General features: G+C 54.6%; 1 protein-coding gene across 1 annotated transcript in view; it reads left to right on the top strand.

Moving 5' to 3' along the window:
* Positions 1–19,393, top strand: part of LOC128269881 (uncharacterized) — a 122,453-nt gene that overhangs the window by 42,350 nt on the left and 60,710 nt on the right. Inside the window, 1 exon segment of the mRNA XM_053007285.1 lies at positions 6,075–6,130. Coding sequence (XP_052863245.1) covers positions 6,075–6,130 — 56 coding nt within the window.

The raw sequence follows: 19,393 nt of genomic DNA on the forward strand, positions 1-19,393 counted from the left end.
AAATCTCCCGAGGATCGCGCGCGCAGTTCGTGGAAGTGTGTTTCTTCAATCCTTCCCGGTTTCCCCTCCAGTTGCCGACCTGCCAATGATTGATGTAATGAGTGTAGATCCAACACTCCCGGGCACGGATTTGGTGGCTGCGGGAATCCGAGTTAAAGGTGAAAGAAGGCCGTGAGGTTCCCTGTCACCGAAAGCGAGTAGAACTTGGAGTTTGGTTTCACCTTAAGCCCTGTTTTTTTGATGACCCATGAAAGATCGAGGATCGTACATGATGGCGCAATTTCTGGCGCATCGAATAGGGTTCAAGGGACTTCTTGCTTCGGTCATAATCCGTACAAGATTAGAAACTTCTAACCAGGTGTGCCCAGCAGCTACGTAAGCTACTCACCGAAGCAACACCGAAGATCAATGATCGCTCCCTGTGTAGGTCTCGGGCTCGTTGAGCTTCCTCCTCGTTTATGGACCTCCCTGTTCAATAACACTTTATTGCCTCTACGAAGTACGATACTTGGAATGCCCGGGTAGCACCTGACCAACGGTGGACGCCGTTCCGGCTACCACCAGGTTCACCACCCAGGCAATCCCAGCGTGACTGACGGGATCACCCAGAGGATAAGCGCCTCATCGACTGGTAATTTGTGTGTATCGCCGATCTGCTGACTGCGCGCCGGCGCGCGGCGCTGAATCCATTTTTTAATAATAAATTAAAACGAATTGCTAATTAATTGCCCCTTCTGCCGAGTGCCGGCATGTAGATCGCTCGACATCTCCGGCGATCCCCGTTCGGGTTGCACGGGGTTGCACAACACGACGACAATGGCGCGACTCTACCTCTGGCCGGTAGTTCGCGTTGCGGTAGCGATCGTTCCGATTGGTTCAAGTCGCGGCGGCACAATGCAAGTGCCGGGCAATAAAAGAAACCCGAGATTCCTCTCCGCTCCTCTCCGCACCACTCTCCCCCTGGCGGACGGCGAGATCGGAGAGACCGCGGAGGAGGTTCAAGTTTTTATTGCAATTTTATTTCTGTCACGAATATGTACGACAGAACGGTGGAACATCGCTGCCAACCGGCTGGTGGTGTCCGTCCGTCAGTGTGTGAGGCCCGGGACCTCCACGCTGGTCCGTGTAGACCGTCCGGCTGGGCGGGGCGGTCTCTTTGGCGGTCCCCCCGGCACCGACCGCTTCTGTCTGCTGCTTGGCAGACGGAGACGACGCGCGATGTTTGTCAAGAAGATTACCATAAACCCGGGGCACCGTTTGTTAGGAAGCTTTCATTAGGAATTCTGTCCCGTAGCGCTGCTGCTGCGGAACGGCAGGTTAATGATCCTCCACCACACTAATCGCTCTAGCCCTCGCTCTAAGCCTCGCGGAGACATTTATTGTGCCCCAGGAGCCTGTGGAGCCTCGGGGCTTTTGGTGAAAAATTTACGACCCACCCGTCGGCCCGTGGGCCGGGTTCCGCCGGAGTAATAGATGGGGACGGTATATATACTAGAGCTGATTGCAGGCCGCTTCGCGCAGAATGCTTCCTATCGGGCACTGTCCCGGGGGCGCGCACTCAGCATCGGCTCGCAAACAGCTCCACATTATGGAAACTTTGCGTCTGGAATTATTCATTCCACTAATTGATAGCGTTCGCAGCTCGGCCCACCACTCGACCTAGCCTAGCTGGTGGGCCAGCCGGCCGCTGGTTGGTCTTCTCAACCGGCTCGGCAGCATTACGCTACGCAAAAGGCAAAACATGTGTCCGTCCGTCCGCGCAAAAGTGACGGAGGCGAGACGAAGCAAAAAAAAATCATAACCACCAACGTCCGCGAGAAACCCGCGCAGAAATCCGAGTTCCCCCTAGAACCGGGGAACGTGTCTCAAAATTGGTTGCCAATCGACGAACGCGTCGACGACGTTCGATCCGTTCGAGCTCGCCGAGCCAGACGTTCCTTTTCAGGCGCGTCGCGCGCGTTACGATCAGGCGCTGCCAACCAGGTTTTACCTTAAAACAGACACATCAAAACCTGGGTCCCCGGGTTTGTGAACAGCTTGTTGAACTTGCTGCTGCTGCACTACGGAGCGCACTGGACATCGCCGTACGCTGCGCGGTGGTATTTTTATGTAGTGTATCAAACGGTGGGCACCTTTTAATAAAAATCGAACCCACATCAACACGCGCTTCGTCGCCATTCGGTGACAATTAAAATTCTCGAACGAATATGAATTTAAAAAGGGCTGCAACAGGAGCAAGAAGCGAGCTCCTCGCGCACGAGTGTGTTACAGGAATTCTTGCTCCCATTAGGCGACGGAACGGAACGGGAGCCGTGGCAAAAGTCTGTATAAGGGGGGCAGCTTCACCGGACAGGAGGACAGCTTCTTGTGGTGCTTAGCCCCTCGCGTGATTGACGAGCTGCAGGATTATGTTTTGACATTTGTTCACCCAACTTTAAGTACCTTGCGAACCGCCAATCGCCAATCGCTGGGCTTAATCACTCACATCCCGATCGATGATCGATGGCGGATAGTGACATCTTTGCAGCTTTGCAGCATCAACACTCGGGGGGCCACAATCTAGAGGGGTGTTCCTGGGTTAGCGCGAAATATCTGTACGCCCTCCGCAACGCACATGGCTTAATCAATTCCGGAGAGCTCCACTCCAGGAGAGTTTCAACGGAACACGGTAGCCATTGGTGCGTGCTGTTAGTGGAATGCCTTCGGCGATTCCGAGACGTAAATACTACCACGCTCGGAACCTGGCCGCGCTCCGCCTTATCGAGCTCATAAGAGGACCCGGACCAGAACGCCCCGAAGACGCTACACCGCGGTGCACCGGCCAGCAGAGGGAGCCAAATTGTGTGTGCGCGCACTTTTAATGAATTATGGCCCCTTTTATCAACGCCTACAAGAAAACGGTGCGCCCCCCGCCAAGGGGTTCCAAATGGGCGATGTTCGTTAATTGTATTGCGCGCCACTAGAGTGTCGACCCAGCCCGGAGAGTTCGCCACAACACGTACGGCATATCGGCCCCGGAGGGAGCCTGCTGCGGCCGCGCGGTGTGCAAAATTTATCGTGTATACCAAAGGGCAAAAATGACACTCGGCTTTTAATGAACCACCGGCCCAGCCCGGGCTACTTCCTGGGGTCCCTTCTTTCCCGAGCGCAACTCCCGGGGGCCAAAATCGCGCGTCCAGAAGCGGCCATACCTGCGCCGAGATCTTCGCCAGAAGCGGATGCAGTACGTGCGCGGTTTGGTCTATTTTCGCCTGGCCGGTGCCCGAGGCGTGCATTCCATTCCATTCCGGTGAATCGAACGGCCCCTCTCGCGCGGCTCGCATAATAAATTGTGTTGGAAATTTACACGATCGTGGCCCGATCGGTTTTGGTTCGGGGATGAATTTTACACGCCTCATTTAATTCCATCGGACCAGAATCCGGATCACGGACCACCATCGGAGAGATGGGTGTTGGCGGCGGGTGCGCGCTCCCTACATGGAAGGGCTGGCCGGCTCCGTCATTTTCGCCCCCGGCCCCCCAGTGGACTCCCTTTCAGCCGTAGACGAACTTGGGGACTTTGCCATAAATCTTCGGACCATAAATGCGCGCACGACGGTGTGCGTGCCTCGCACCGGATGATGGGGTCCTGGCTGGCACGGCTTGACGGACGGGGACCGATCGTTCCAGACCATCCTGGGGACCGTTCGTGTGTCCCGTCCGAGATCGGCAGCATAATGGAAAATGGCAGCACCGATTCCGATTATTGGCAATATTGTTTCAGAGAACGCGCCGCGAAAACCCCGCCGGCTCCGCGGTGTGGTGGTGCATCGGACGATGATAATTAAGGGTCGTACTCATAAATCATGGCCCGCGCTGTCCTACGCGTAGTTATTCACGCGCCCAGCGGAGCCTTCGTCCTTCTCGAGCGTGTGGCTCGGCTGCGTGGCGTTGTTTGGATTGTATGCTAATAGGATTTTGCGCGTACGCACGCGTTTAATCTTATCATGTTTACGACCGTTACCGGCCGCGGCGCATGTGTGCAGATGATTGTCGGCGTCGGCGTCGGTTGTGGGCTCACACACGTGATGCATCACATCGCCATCACCAGACCTCTTATTACGGCGATAGGGACGATCCGCACTGGGGCCGGCACGACCGCCACCGCTCGGCGGCTGGCCAAATTTATCGATCGCGTATTTGCTTGCGCCAGGGATCAACCAGGACCGGATTACCTGGTGATGGTGGACGCTCTGCCGGGCGGAGAGTCGCAGTCATAAATCAGTGATCGATTTCTGTTCGCTAACAAGCGAGGGGAATTCATTGTTTCTGCAATCATAAATATTGATCCGCTCTGTCGGGCTCGGCCGGCCCGACTCGGACGGTGGATCTTCTTCTCGTAGGGCGAGGGCAAGGGCAGCCCGTGTGTACACGATCGTCGTGTTCGACCCCGTGTCGTCCCCAGGCCGACCCCCAGGTCCCGGGCGGGTCCGGGTGAATTTGTATTTTACATACATCATTACCATCGAGCGCTATTACGATCTCGTCATCCGCTATTTTATCGACCGCCGGTCCGGCCCGTCGCGGCCCACTCGGGATGGACACAGGATGTCCAGGAGGCTTTACGAGCCCGCGCGCACCCTACCCTAGCCGTGAAAGATCTATTGCCCGCCTTGCCTTGCGGGAGCGCCGGGGCCGGAGCGAAAGGTTAACGAACGCACTCCGGTTAGCATTCCTCCGGGGCACAGCGGCGCATTCCGGAGTGTGTGAAAGTGTGCACGGTCGGCGGACGGACCGAACCGAATCGAAGAACGATCCAACCTGCATGACAATGAAACTTTGAAAGCGAACGACCAGAATGTACAGCTTTTTCCTGCTATTTCTATTCCGTGCACCGTCCGATGACGTTCTGCTTTCAGGCGGATTCCAATGGCGACATCAAAAGATGTTTACCGGCCTAATCTTACCCCAAAAATCGTTCCTTCAATCCAACCGATCTCTCGATCCGACGTTTTAAACAGCCACCGCTGCGGGTTATGTCAACGAAGTAGGTGTGTTACTCAACGCTTTGCAATTAAATGGAGATAGGAATCTCCAAAAATAAGCACCGAAGATTCTAATCGAACCACCCGTTTGGTCAGTGACCACGCACCGTATCCGTTTAGGGTTGGGTTGATTGTTTTGCACTTATTCGCGTTGTTACACAAGCCGCGGTGGCCAAACAGTGATCGTCAGTAATTTCGCAACGCGCTTCGTTTCGCCACCGGTTTTCGGTGGTGGATGTTACAGAACACAACACAGCAATGCCACCGCCGGATGTCGTCATCTGTCAAGTGGCCACCGGTGGCATTGCGCAAGCGGCGCACTTGGCTTGGTTCTTTTGCTACCCACAACCCGGCGCCTCTTATTATGCAGAATCGAACCGATTGCCACCGGCAGATAGCGGGCGCCCCTTGGCGCGCAGCGGAACACACCTCTCGAGGGTGGCGAGAAGGCACCGCACGATGCGCACTACAAAATGGTAACCAATTTCTTCAGCATCCTCCATCGAACGGTGTCTGTTCTGTGCGGCTGCAAGGCGAGTGCATCATTATTTCCGCGGCACAGTATGGCACTGTGGTCGTTGCCGTGACCACCGCGGAAATGGTTTAGCGCGATGCCCGGGAGTAGATCACAAACCGGGCGTCCCGATCCGCGCCAGCACTGGTAATGGCCGAGTCACGCAAGGGCCACCGGTGCTACTTGTGGTATCCGCGGCGTGGTTACGTTTCCTGCGATCTGCAACCGTCACCGGCTCGCGATGGGTCGCAGGATGATAAGCACGTCTCTCGATTCGGATTCCCACCACACGGGACACGGGAAGCATAACAGTAAAACGGGCTTTCCCTCCGGGAAAGCGTTGGCCGCGCGACGCGGAAAAGCATTGAAGGATTGGGCGCTCGAAATGCCTGAGCACGAGATGCCTGAGAAGATGGACAGCAAATTCGCTGGCGTTGGCGCTGGACTAGGATTAGTCGAAGTAACCGGAATTCGCAGAATATTGCTAAATATCGAACCGTTGACTTATAATTTTTCTCTTTCTTTTCTCATTGCAGCAAAAATGAAAATATTTTTGCCACTAGTGGTGTGGATCATACTTCTCTTTCGAACGGTAAGTAATTCGCCTAAATATTCGATAATTTCAATGCTCACGACAGTGATCTCTTTTGTATATGATCGTGTTATTTAAGCTCGATTTAACGATCGTTTCGTGCAAGGATTGTGGAGAATTAAATAGAATATCGCATTAGATGAGTTGGAAACACTGGCCCACTGCATTTGCTCGATTCGGCTGCTCCAACAACGAATTATACAATGAACTAAGTAAATTGAATGAAATTAAGCATTTAAAGAACCGTTTGCAACGCCATAGCGAGTCCAGCGCGCGTCCAACGACTCCCGGTGACGGCTTGGCGTCATTTACGGTGGCACTTCTTAATCACTATATCAAAACTACACCAGAGCGCATGATCGCTCTCGGGGAGCGCTGCCTGCTGATGACCCAGGGCAACAGTAGCGCCGCCCGGGATCGGAATGATGTAAGGCCCACCGGGCATTCCGGGTGCGGGCTGCGTGGCTCGTGAGTTGGCTCGACATGCAAACTCCCAGCGGGTAAATAGCTGGTCTGTATAAAAATGGAAACAGGGTCTGCTCCAAATGATGGTACCATTTATACTGCCCCCCTCTCGGGCCACCATCCGTATCAGTTACCGGACGCGAGCCGAGCGATCAAGCACCAGCAGTGTCTTCAGTGGGCTTGGGCGTCCTCCAAAGCATTTCCTTCGGCCCGCGGTCATTGCGTGCCCCGGTGCAGCCACACGTTTTCGTAATTAGCGGCCAACGCAGCATCGACGCGGCCGGCGAGGAAGTGCACTAACGAGGTGCGCAACTCCTTGCCGAGGGGATGTAGCGTGCGTTCCGATGCGGGGATATGCTAAATTGGAATTTTATTGTGGGACGAAAGTGTGGAAAGAAGTATTTCATTACACCGGCGCGAGAAGGAAGCGTCCCGGCACGAAAACAAATCACCGATCACCAGCGGTCAGCGGGCAGCGGCCAGATATAATTGTGGTACGTACGCCGGACGAGCGAACGACCGTGGGGCGAGCATGGGGCGATCGATAGGATGGCACCGCGACCGCGAAGACGGGCCCGGTTCCTAACGATGGGACCATAATAATTGGAAAACCATTTCCACCGTTGTATTGACTTGACGTGGTGACGATGGCCCCCCGCCGGGACAGGTTCCCCGTTCCGGAGCCCACGCGCTGCACCTCTTCAAGTTGTAGACGAGTTAGACCTTGAGGCTGGGGCTGGAAGGGCGGGATCGGATTGACTCATCACGCTCGGCCCTGCGCTACCGATGGCCCATACCGATGGTTTGGGGCCAGATCGTTTACAACGGCACGGTTCACGGTGTCACCTTCGGTTTCGCCTTTTTTTTTTGTTCCTGTCGGACACGTAGATCTCGATCGGGGATCGAGGACACCCCGTTCGTTGGCGTCGAGAGACGTTAAATCATTAGCAACCAACACGGCACACGCGGCCGAGAGGTGCGGCCATGGCGGTCTTGTCGGTACCTCTGCCTGCCTGCCTGCTACTACCGACGCGGCGTGCCAATGTGTCCGTTCGTTATCATTCGGTCGGAGTGCGGAGGAAGTCGGACCGATCGCCATGTTGTACACTGGGCGGCGATGAGCACATTTTTCACACGACCTACAGAGAGAGAGAGAGAGCGCGTGAAAATGATGGCTATCGGGGCCTCACGGCACTTCTGCGTTTCGTAAAACAGCAGTCTGCGGTCTGCGAATGGCTCTTGTCCGGTGTCCGGCGGGCCATGCGCCGTCGGAAGGTCGCCGCCGGACCCCGCCGCCGCCTTCGTGTCCTTTTGCTGTGGTATTTATTTTTTGTTCCACCACCGACACCTAATCTACGGTCAGTGCGGGACCGCAAGAGTCCAGTCAATCAGTGAGCGGTTCGCGAGGCGTTGCGAGGCCGCGCGCCGTATTGTGGCACATTTATACTCAATGAACCCCCTGAGCGCCACCGATAGTCGGAAGAGATCGATTCAAGGTCGGTCGTTACGACTCACTGCGCCAAGGCTGGTGGGAAAGGACTTCCTTTGCCGTAGCGGCCACAACAACCCGCCTAACGATCGCGGATCGTGGTGTTCCGTCTGAAACCGTCATGGTCCGTGTGTGCGGTTTCTTCACGACTGATTTCTGCGCGCCAACGCATCCCTGAAGACCACGGCCCCGTCGAAGTGGGAGTATCTCGCAATTACGGTCGCTCCGCGCGCGGTAGTTTATGTGCCATTTTTATGATTGAAAATGTGCCATTAACACGGAAAATTGAATATTTTATGGACTCCGACGACCAGTCCGCCGTCCCATGCGGACTGGTGAGGAATTTTACAATCTTTACGTTGTGGCGCGTCCTCCAAGAGTGTTGAACGAGGTTCTTCAACGAGCTCCGCACCGTTTATCATCATCGCCCGGGAAGTTGTGGCGTAGTAGCTACATCGCATCGATCGTGCGCCGGATGTTTCGAAGCACCAGACGAAACTCAGGGCAACATCCACTCTAATTAGACGAAATTCCTTCGATGCGATAACAAGTGGCGCCCTCTCGTGGATCGCTCGCGACTGGCGAACGGCGTAGTGTTCTGCGTCCTACGATAATGAGAAAAGTATTCCAGTAAATGTTGTCGTACCGTCCGGGGCGGGACGTCGACGAGTACAAGTTGCGGCCGTTCAGTGGCACCGCACCATGCAGCACACACCAGAGCCCATGTATCCGTCTTCTGCGAAACTGTGTCATTAGCGTAACGATCATCCCGCGGCCCGGGAGAGAAGGACGCGCACTCTAAGCCGCCCCCGGGTGACCAATGCTAAACCATTAGGCGCCGTGTTCCGGTTGTTCCCGGGACTTGTCGTCGGGCCCTCCGGTGTACTACCGGGCTACCGTATGACCTGCTATTCGCTGGAGCGTCTGCTCGGACGCACCACGATTGATCACGGAAAGTCCCCCGGCAAGTGGCTGTGGCCCGCCGGTTTCCAGGACGTGCCAGATTACGACACCAAACCCGGTTCCACCTCCCCACCACCCGGAGGCCACAGTGAGTGACGGGAGAAAGAATAACTGTAGTTTGCTGCCTAAGCCAACCCGTCACTCCAGCTTCCACGCTTACCCTAGGCTCGCCCCGAGCCTAATTCTTCAAGATGCACCCCGCCGCATCAGCAGCAGCACACAGCGTCGGGAATTCTTCCTCTAGGTTACCACTATCTAGGCCACCGCGCCCAGCACGCCGCCCGTGGGTTCGGTTGTAAAAGCCAAATGTCATACTACGGTTCGCGCTGCGCCGTGTCGGCGGGGCCCGTTTTGCGCAAAATGGTCCACCACATCTCGCGATCTCTGTCTCTCTCGCGCGCGGTCGTCCGGTCCCGTCGGAACTGCAGGAGACCAGTCCCGGGCGACGTTACGTGCCGACCCAAAACCGGCCCCAACGAGCCAGGGTACACAATTTTCGAAGAAAGCAGCAAAACCGGTCCCCCGAGTCCGCAGCAAGTCCGACCCGACCCCGTGTGTGTGCGCGCGGCGCGCCAGGTTTCCTGTGGCCAGGCGCGCAATGACTGTTTTCTTTCAGTTTCTTGGCGGAAAAACGGCCAAAGTGCGGGGCCCGCTTGGCCCCGATTTAGGTCAGGAGGGATGACACGCGAAGCAGCAGCAGCAGCAGGTCGGCTTTGAAGACATGGGTGTTTAGACATGGAATGAAAAATCGAGCACTAAACGCGCGGAAACGGTGTCGAACGCTCCGGAGATGCGGAGTGTAAACATCGCGGGCGCGGGCCAGGAAAATCGTAAGCCACTCCACTGGAAGGAGGCTGCAGGACGGACTGTGTCATCACTGACCTGTTTTGACGCGCCAGCTCGTGGTATTAGCAATATAGGGTATAGGAGCTGCGTTTAAAATTGTACAAAGATCCGTAGGATTCGTATTGGTCTTAATAAGAGTAACTATCAATTGCTGACCCAACGCAAGAGAGGTTCAATTTAATCAGAACTGACTTGACCTAACGCCCAGAATTAACAAAGGAGGTCCGGCGAGCGAAAAATAGGTTTTGCTCATTAAATCTTGTCCTTATCCGGTAGCCTCTGGTCCGGAGTGCGACTTGTGTTCACGCCCTCCAGCAAAAAACAGGGTCCAGCGAGCCCTATTAATTGAATACTAGAGCAGGCAACAAAGAAGTGTATAAAAAAAAGTGCTTTCCTTCCATCCCGACCTAATAACTAACCCGCGGTCCGCGTATCCCGACAACGGTGGTGTCGAATTGAGATCCCTTATAGCAGCGCCCAGGAAGCTTATTAAATTAAATCTCTCCTCCGTACCGTTACGGTGCCACGGCGGTTCGGATACAATGATAGACGGGGTTGCCGATTGGAGAAGAATTTATCTTCGTAATTCCCTAATCAGTGTATTATCCGGGGTAATTTAAAGCGGTGACTAGCGCCGGGAATGCTGGCTGGCCAACCGGCTAGGCGCGGATCGGCGCAACGGTCAGACGGCCTAGCAACACCTCTTTGCCGTAGTCAGAGAGTTGGAGTGAAGAGCCTATTAAATTTCGATCCACGCGCTCCAGTTCCGTGGCATGGCGTCACCAAGCCGCCTGCAGGACCCGCGATTGTTCTCGCACGGGGAATTCTCGGGGCCGCCAATTTAGAGCGCGTAATGGAGGATAGTGTTTGGTTGCTGGCCGCCGCCCATCTTTGTCACGGTCGCCATTTCGTCGCTTGAAGTCGCATTTTGTTCGTTGGTTCGTTGTTCGTTCTTTTCGAGGTCCGAGACCTTCTTCGGACCTCGATCGCGGGATTAGTGGTCCCCCCCGGTTGATCAACGACGGCGTGAGCAGTAGTTAGGGCGGAAGGGCGGTGCCCTTCGCACACCTCGGCTGTTCGTCTAATCATTAGTTAATAACTATTTCTGCCCGGTTAATGTCCGCAACTAGAATAAACAAAAAGCGGGCGCGCGAAATGGCGCGGAGAAGCGTGGCATCAAGGGTGTTGGACTCTCAAGCCGAAGACGCGGTGCCGAAAGAAGACGACGAAGAAGGTGTGGATTCTGCGGTACATTGAACCTGCGCTCGAAGAGAAGTCGAAGAGGCGGGCACTCTGCGGGAAAGAATATTGACCGGAGCAGACGCAAAAGCCCACATTGTTTCGATGTTCGTCCCAACACAACCGGGCGCTGGCGCTGTAGGTAACACCCCTCGCGGGCGTCAATCGACGTCCGCGATGATCTGAACTTTGAGTAATTTTCAATTTCCTTCGCAGCGCGCAGCCGAGCGTCCTCCGTTGATAAAAAAAGTGTTGGCCAGAGCCTCCATCGGATCATTGGCCCATGGCGGGCGCTTGTTGGTGAATAGCGGCGCAGCAATAGTAGAAAATTGAATAATTTCAGGTGTTAATTGATATTTGTCAGAGGTGGAGCACCGCGCACAAGTGTGGGGCAGTGATTGGATTTTTTCGCGCGATCCACAACGATCGCAGACACTAGCCCACAACCAAAATCACCGCCCCATATCGATGGTATCGGTTCACGCACGGTTTAGGCTGGACGGTACCTCCGGTAGCGGTCGGACCCCATAATTATGCCGCGAATCAACGAATTAAGCGCGAATTTATGCCGGTAATGGCTTTATCGGATTGCTGGCATCAAATTGCTGGTGAAAGCAGTTAATCGCGATTGTTGGAAGCAAAGCTCCCCAACATGTCTAGAACTGGACCTCGAACGGGCCGGTGCAGGCCAGTTGCTCGCGGGCTCGATTCTGGATTCAATCTGGTCTGGGATTTGCGAAGGCACCAAGATTGTGGAATTGGCATGACGCCGAAGTTCGCGCAATGAATCTCACGTTGATGCAATTTCTACCTCAAAACCAGTTTGACCTCGAGAGGCTCGAAGCGTGGGTCATGTTGTTCTGCAAGCTGGAGCACGCCCCGTCATATCCAGTTGCTCGTTTGCATACACACCCTAACCCGGCGTTACGACACTTTGGGGACTTCACTTTCCTTTTCCACCGAGGCATATGATCCGGGACATCGACTTTCACTTTTTGCGATCACACCCGAAACCCCCGTCGGCGATCGCCCGAGAGCACAGTACTTCTTTCGCACCGTAACCGAAGACCAGATCCGGTTCGCTCGAAATGGCGCTCCGGTTGCTCCCTACCGGGATCGGGTTTACGTACTTTGTACTTATCGTCGCACGATGAATTCGTGCCGCCTTTACCGGAACGCGATGCCCCTATAATTAACTAAACCGTCGAGCGTCGTGCAATGAGTTAATTGAATAATTGATATCTTCTTCGGGCGGGCAAGAAGAAGCTTCGATCGGCGGTAGGTAGGTTTGCTCGGTGGCCTGGGAATTTGGTGGTCCACCGGCCAGCGGCCAGCCGGTCGGCTCAAGAATGCACGCACGACGACGGCGTGCGCACGCAAATTGAAGGTCTCCAGGGCTGGATCCCGCAGCGATCCAGCGCTCCGATAAGTGGCATGGATTCCGAACGCCGTACGATGCCTTCGACGCTACGCAAATATTTGCCACAATGATAAAGGCACCCTCAGCGATAGCGCTGACCTTGGGCGGTAGCGCTAGCGGCGGCACTCCGGTCCATCGCAGCATGGGACGCCATTTTTCTTCCGTGCACCGCCGTGCCGCCGCCACCGTGATGGCTCCGGCTCTTAAATCAAGCCGCATCCCGTCGCGACCAATAAAGTAGAGCGCGATGGCCGCGCTACCGGCGATCACTGGCGGCGGCGGCATTCCACACAGATCGGTTCAAGGATTTGATTAAAGAACTCCTGCCGGAGTGTGGCCGGACGGAGCCGTAAACGGTTTTCGCTCTCTCTTTCGCTCGCTTACTTTTGCCTGATGCCGGGCGCAAAATGTGTACTCTAAATTAAGTGTAAGCAATACGGAGGGCTTAATGATTTCACCTCGCCGGGAATGATCTTCCTGTGGACGGGGAACACACGGTGGGCCATCGGTCTTGAGCGTGGAATTGTTGGTGCGTAGAGGTGCCACATCTTGATCGTGGTACTCCACAGATTGCAGATTAACGCCGCACTGCGCCACTCATGATCTTATTAAATTAATGTGCCACTTCTGCTCTGAATGGTCATTGTTTTCGGGTTCGTCGCTTCGTCGCTTGATGAGCTCCAAGTAGTGGCTGGACCCCGCGCACTTAATGGCCTCCGTTTTGTCGTTGATGTGCCATCGGGGCGACGGAAACGGAAGACGACCCTCTGGCTAATCTCCGGCGGAGTCGGACTTTGAACTCGAACTCCAACCCAGAACTCGCCTGCTGCTGCTGCCCTGCATGATGGCCCCAAACGGCCCTCCTTATATGTTACGCGATCTCCATTAGCGCAGTGAACCGGCCACCGGAACCCGAAGCAAGCAGACGCAGTTCGCAAATTGCCAAAAGTGTCCAGCAGTCCAGCAGATGGATAAAAAATCCGGTTCTCACCTTAATGATGAGCAATTCTGTGGAATTTTCTACCGTCCGGGAACCGTCGTACAACGACCCGCCGTACGCAAGATGGCTTACTTTTAGCGCACTCTCGCTGCGTCGATGCCAATTTATCATCATTTTGGGTCCGTTCGTCCGGGTTTTTTTCCGCCACGTTTCGCCGGCCATATTCGAGTGAGAAATGGCCGACGACGATGGCGAGGAGGATGACGATTTCACCTTTTTTGGCTTCGAAAAGCCTTCCACATTCTCCGCATTGTTGTAGAACGGGGCTCGGTATTCCTTCGGTAACTAATTGGAGATCACCGACAGAGGTCCCCAACTGCTACACGCCCGGCCTGTAGAAGAATTCGGCCCTCTCGGCCCGAATGGCTGACCAAGCTAAAGTCCAATTTATCGTTTCGCATTCTCGTCTCAAACACTCTCCCAGCCGCCCCGTATTTCCTGGGCCGCCCTGGGCTCCTAATAAACTCGAAAAGAGCCGGCAGCGATTCTCGGTCCGAAGGCGGGCCCCTCCGGTGTTTATTACATCAGTGCGCCGCGCCTCCGTCCATCATCGAGCTCGTCGTCCGAGAATGCATGTTGCGCTCAGCATGTTCCTCCGTCGTGGGTCTCTCTAACGGTCCACCAGTCAGCCAGCAGGCCAGGCAGCCCTATTGTGGGCGCCATTATTTACCGTATCAGTCTCAGACGTTTTACGATAGAGAGAGAGAGGGCCCTCGATAGGAATCAGCTAATTACCATGTCGAAAGCGAATCGTAATTAAATGCAATCAATAGCGCGCGACACCCGTTCCCGTCCGCGGTCCGCGGCACGTTCTCGCCGGCTCTGGACTCCGGCGTAGATCAATCAAGTCGCGTGACAATCGGTTTTACACTCCGCCCAGGGGCGAAAAGGGCAGTCCGGGGCCGAATCGAATGGATCGAACTTCTACCGTTAGGCGAACTTTAAGCGCGCTCTGAGCGAAGGGCCTCTAGGGCGTCTTCGCCGGCCGTTGATTTGTTCTGGTTTCGCCCTGGAGCATCTTGGACCTGAACCTGCCCCGAAGGACCCACCGGAGCACCGTAATCTAATTTGCGCGCCAACGATACATCACTGTCGCGCGTCCGAGCGCTACGAATCGACCCTGCGTGTAATTTATCGATTAATATTCGAACTCTCCCGGGCGAACTCTCGGTGGGAGTAGCGCAAAAAAGGTGCAACGTGGCCGCCTAGAAGCCGTGACGCTAGATTGAATTCGCGGCCCTCTGGTGGGCGCACCCTTCAGCATCGTCTCTCCCGGTGTTAAGCGGAGAGCATAGCAAGACAAAGTTGCTGGAGCGACACCAGCATTATGACTATTATCATCCACATCCTCTTCATCATCATCATCATCATCATCATCATCATTGTTGTGGTTCGCATCTTAAAGACGGTGGCACACCGTAACGGAGAACGCAACCAACGCACCGAGCAGAGGATTAATTTGTATGCACCCCGTGGAAATACATTCTTGGCGCCACGGCACGGTCGTCCCAGGAGAAGTCACCGGAGTCCGCCATAATGAAGCAATAAATTGCGTCCATATCATACCCATTAAGCGAACTGTCATTTGTCAATTGCCAATGACTGAATGACGGCTATGGGGAGCTACGAGGTGACCGTAGAGAAGCCGTGGCCGGTCGATTATTATTATTCAGGATTACGTTTCTGCTATCAAACGTTGCGTTCGAAGCACGCGGACGAGCAGCGGGGTATCATATCGCTCCATCGGCCCCTCGGTGTTTACACCCCGTGTCCTGAAAGACCTAAAACAGAAAACGACCCATTAACGGGATGCCTTGGCCAGTGTGCGGAACCACCGCACAAACAATCGTTTATCGTTTGTTTGGCCATTGTGTGTGTGGAGTAATTTTCTGCACAAACAACTTCAAACGGTGTCGGGCGCGGTTGGTCGGAATTTTAGTGAGCCTTTCTGGCCGCTAATGGCAGTTCCGAGCCATTTCTCACCTGCTGCTGCTGCTGCTGGGTGTCGTTTGAATAGGGTTGGTGCATCGTTGCGCGTCACGTGCCCGTCGCCATGGAGACAGTAGAGGTAGATCATTAGTGTCGTCACCTCGGTGCCGTTTCGTTACGCATGATGATGTCATGGCGGATGGAGGATGTCGCAGGCCCCGCAGGCTGCCCGATGCTTCCTAATTCTAGCCCTGAATCGCGCGAACGCAAGCGAAGAAGAAGTGGAAAAAATTAAAACACAATTTAACTCGTCTACGTGCGCGAGAGGTGCTCTAACACCGAAGGGTCCTGGGCTGTGTGTCGAGTGTTAGAACCCGTTAGGTACCTTCCCGTCTGTCCCAGGCCCATTACACCCCATCACGGAAGGTTACGGTTTCTAAAGTTTAACGCTTTTCTCCATTTATGGCCGCCGCAGCGTCCCTGAGAACGGGCCGAACCCCCCAAAGACCCCAAAACCCAAACCGCTGCACTGAATTGCGGACTATTAATGAATTATAATCGTCCTATCCACCACGAGCCTCTGCCGGGGTGGGGGGCCGAGAGAGAGTTCTCCCGGAACTTCTCGAAGAAGATTGCCGGCCGGACTCTTAAGCGTGCAATTAGAAAGGCTGTACCAGCCTGGCGTCCCCGGACGTCGTGACGTACCCCGCGATAAACGGTCAGGGATTGGACAGCCGGGCCGGGTTCTTGCTGCTGGCAAGAATGATGCACCGGGGGAACCCGCTAATAGGTACGTGCAGTCGAAGCGGTCGGAGCGAAAGGTTAACTAATAGTTTAACGGCGTATCCGAGCGATGGGCGCCCTCGGAGTGGCCGGCGTCGTAACCAGAATAAATCATCGGAGATCGCCGGGGCCGAACAGATATTAGGATCCCTTGTGATTAGGGAGCCCTAGGCAGAGAGAGAGTGCGCCCGGGTGCGCTCGCGATTATCGTCGGACATGCGCGCAGCGCCGTTATCTCCGCCGGAGGATCTGGAGTTGGGAATGAGTTTTGAGCCCCGATGAGTTTATGAAATGTGGTTTCCCCTGCTGTGTGTTCGGCGTCTATTAACCATCATTACCCCGTGCGGTGTGTGCCGGGTGATTGGTGAGGTCGCGCCCAAGCCAAACCGGGTCGGAAAACCAATGGCATCTGATCTGATCGGTGCGCCGCGGTGCCCTTTGCCAGCCGCATGAGGTTTTCATTCCGTCAGTCTTTCAATTTTGGTCCAGTGGCGATGTAAACAAAAACTATAAAACAAACACCCCCGGACCCGGACGAGAACCCGGTCGATCCGCCCCGAGCTGAGGTGCCGTGGCCTGGGCCTACTACTTTAGCTTGGCCGCCGACCGACCGCCAGTGACTTGCAGCTTTTCGTGTGCGCCCCGGTCCAGTAAAACTCATTACGGGTTCCGATGCACTGTTCCGATGCCGCCGATCGATGCCGTTGATGTTGTGGCACAACAAGAGCATCATCAGGAGCACTGGGAACGCCGGCACGATCGACGGACGCATTACGGCATCGCGCATTAGCTAAGCAAGTGGACAGTGGTTCTCGACCCAGCGACCGACCACCACAATTATTACTGTTCCTTTTGCAGTTACGAGTGGGTGCCACCAATCGGCGGTCATACACAGAGAAACAATCGGGACATGTTTATGGCTAGAAGGGACACCCCATACTATGCCCATGGGTGGAAAAACTATCAGAACTTTAACACCTACAGGTACAGAGGGTCGGGAGCACTAAGACACTCGCCAAGTGCCCTCTGTTGGCGGAACTTGAAAGTAACCAGTTTGCTCAGCCATTAATGTGTGAAATATCCATGTGGCCACAAGGGTGTGTGTACATAAAATCGACCAATTTATGGTAAACCTATCCGATCGTTATAGAGTCTGTTATGACCTCGTCTCGGTCTCGGTGGAAGTGGCCTCGAGTCGCCTGTGTCATAAGTTGTGAAAATTGCACCGCCCACCGACGGCTCTCGATGGCTCTCGGCGTAACTGAGCCGTTCCGAGAAATAACATGTGCTAAAATTGGTTCGTTTGGAACTTTCGCTGTTTCGCAAAGCACAGACGGTCGGTTAGCCTCCAGATACGTTTTGATTGGTTTATAATTGGGGATCGTGGGCCGCTGGGAAAGAAAAAACCCCCCTCGTAAAGAAGATCGACCACAGATCGACAGACTGCTGCGTCGTCCCTGGGCTTTCGCTGGGAATTTCGGTGAACAAACGCCGGTTTTGCAAACGAAGCCGCAGCCTATGTGCTGGCCCTGGTTGTGGCCCCCTGCGATTCGGACGAGAATTTTATGGCCACTTCCATAAATCATCGGGCCTAGCGATCATCATCGATCATCGCCGGTTGTGAAAGAGGTGAAATTGACATGGCACATGTCACGGATGTGTGTGTGTTTGTGTGCTGTAAAGAAGCTGCCCCGCTGTTCCGTCGACGGCATTCCGTCATCGTGTTTTTGGGGCTTGTCGTATTGCTAATGAATCGATTTATGATCATCGGGAATGGGGAGGTTCCCCAATGATGTGTGATTGACAGAACAAGGATCCTTGGCGGATGGTGAAACGACGTGATTCCGATTCCAGAACCCTTAATAAGATGTACTAGAGAAGCTGACGACTCAGAGAAGCCTTCTCGGTCAGGGAATGCTAATTCATGTAAAATAATTCCATCCTTCCGTAAGCACACGTAAAGGAGCAACATTTAGCTCCCCCCAAAAAAAGGGCCAAGTCAAACGTTCTAGCGTTTTTCAACCTCGCGAGGCATATTATTATGGAACCAGTTATAATCACAGTACGGTGTGTGTGTCTAGGGCCTAGCCTAGAGGACGCGGAACGTCCAGCGCCGAGAGGTCCTCGGCGCTCAACAAGTGTTAAACTTCGCATTTAGCAAAATAGAGACCCTATCATCACGTATCGGACGCATCGAATTCAAATTATTATTCATTCTTCGCCCGGTTGGTTCTGAGGCTCCGCAGACTCCACCGTGGCAGCTGTTGTGAGAATCTCCGAGTGTATTTTGCTAACGAGTTGATTCTAGGATGTCCGGCGGGGCTGTGTGGGTCGTGGCATCAGCACCTCAGTCCCTCACTCAGCGTAGTGCTAATAATGATGGTACAGTTTGCTTGCGCTGTCCGCTCTCGGTGTCGTGTTTTTTCGCGCGAGGAATCGATTATGAGTTTTATGACTCTCCAAACACAATTATCGTTCCTTTCCATCCTGTGTCCTGCGTTCCGAGCGCTACATGATCGAGCGCTGATCGAGCGGCTCGCACAACACGCTCGGTGTGGTCACTCAATATTTGCCAAGATTGCTTCCTAGATCGATCGCTGGCGGACTCTCCCAGGAACACCTCGCCTCGGGAGAGGATCAATGCACCTTGACATGAAAAGGTTACGCTGGACAATTGAAGATCCGTTTCCCAAAGGCGGGCGGCAACGGTGAGCGAACGCTCGCCGCGGTCGGCGTGGATGATCAACAAGACATCAATGGCCCTGGCCCTGTATGCTGTGGGGAGATTGATCGGCAGGGAATCTCCCGGCCAGCGATAGGCCCTATTTAGACGTCAGCCCGAAGAAAGGGTCATTTGTAGTCTCCGGGCAGGATGGAAGCTTCCGTGAGTGCTGGCCGCTGACGGTGGTGGCCTCCCACTATTATCCCCGTTTTTGGCAGACTACAATTCAAAACTACAATCGAATTCTAGGACCGTTAGCCGGAGAGCGGGCGCGTTACGCCAGCTATTCTTCGGAGTACTTGGCATTCTCCGACCACAACCGGACCAGGTAAGGTAAGGCAATCGGCCCCACGGATTGGCTTGGCTCGGATTTTTTGTACGCGTCATCGTTGTCAGCCCTTTTTCAA

This window comes from Anopheles cruzii, chromosome 3 (assembly GCF_943734635.1).
Source record: "Anopheles cruzii chromosome 3, idAnoCruzAS_RS32_06, whole genome shotgun sequence".
Classification (NCBI taxonomy): Eukaryota; Metazoa; Arthropoda; class Insecta; order Diptera; family Culicidae; genus Anopheles; species Anopheles cruzii.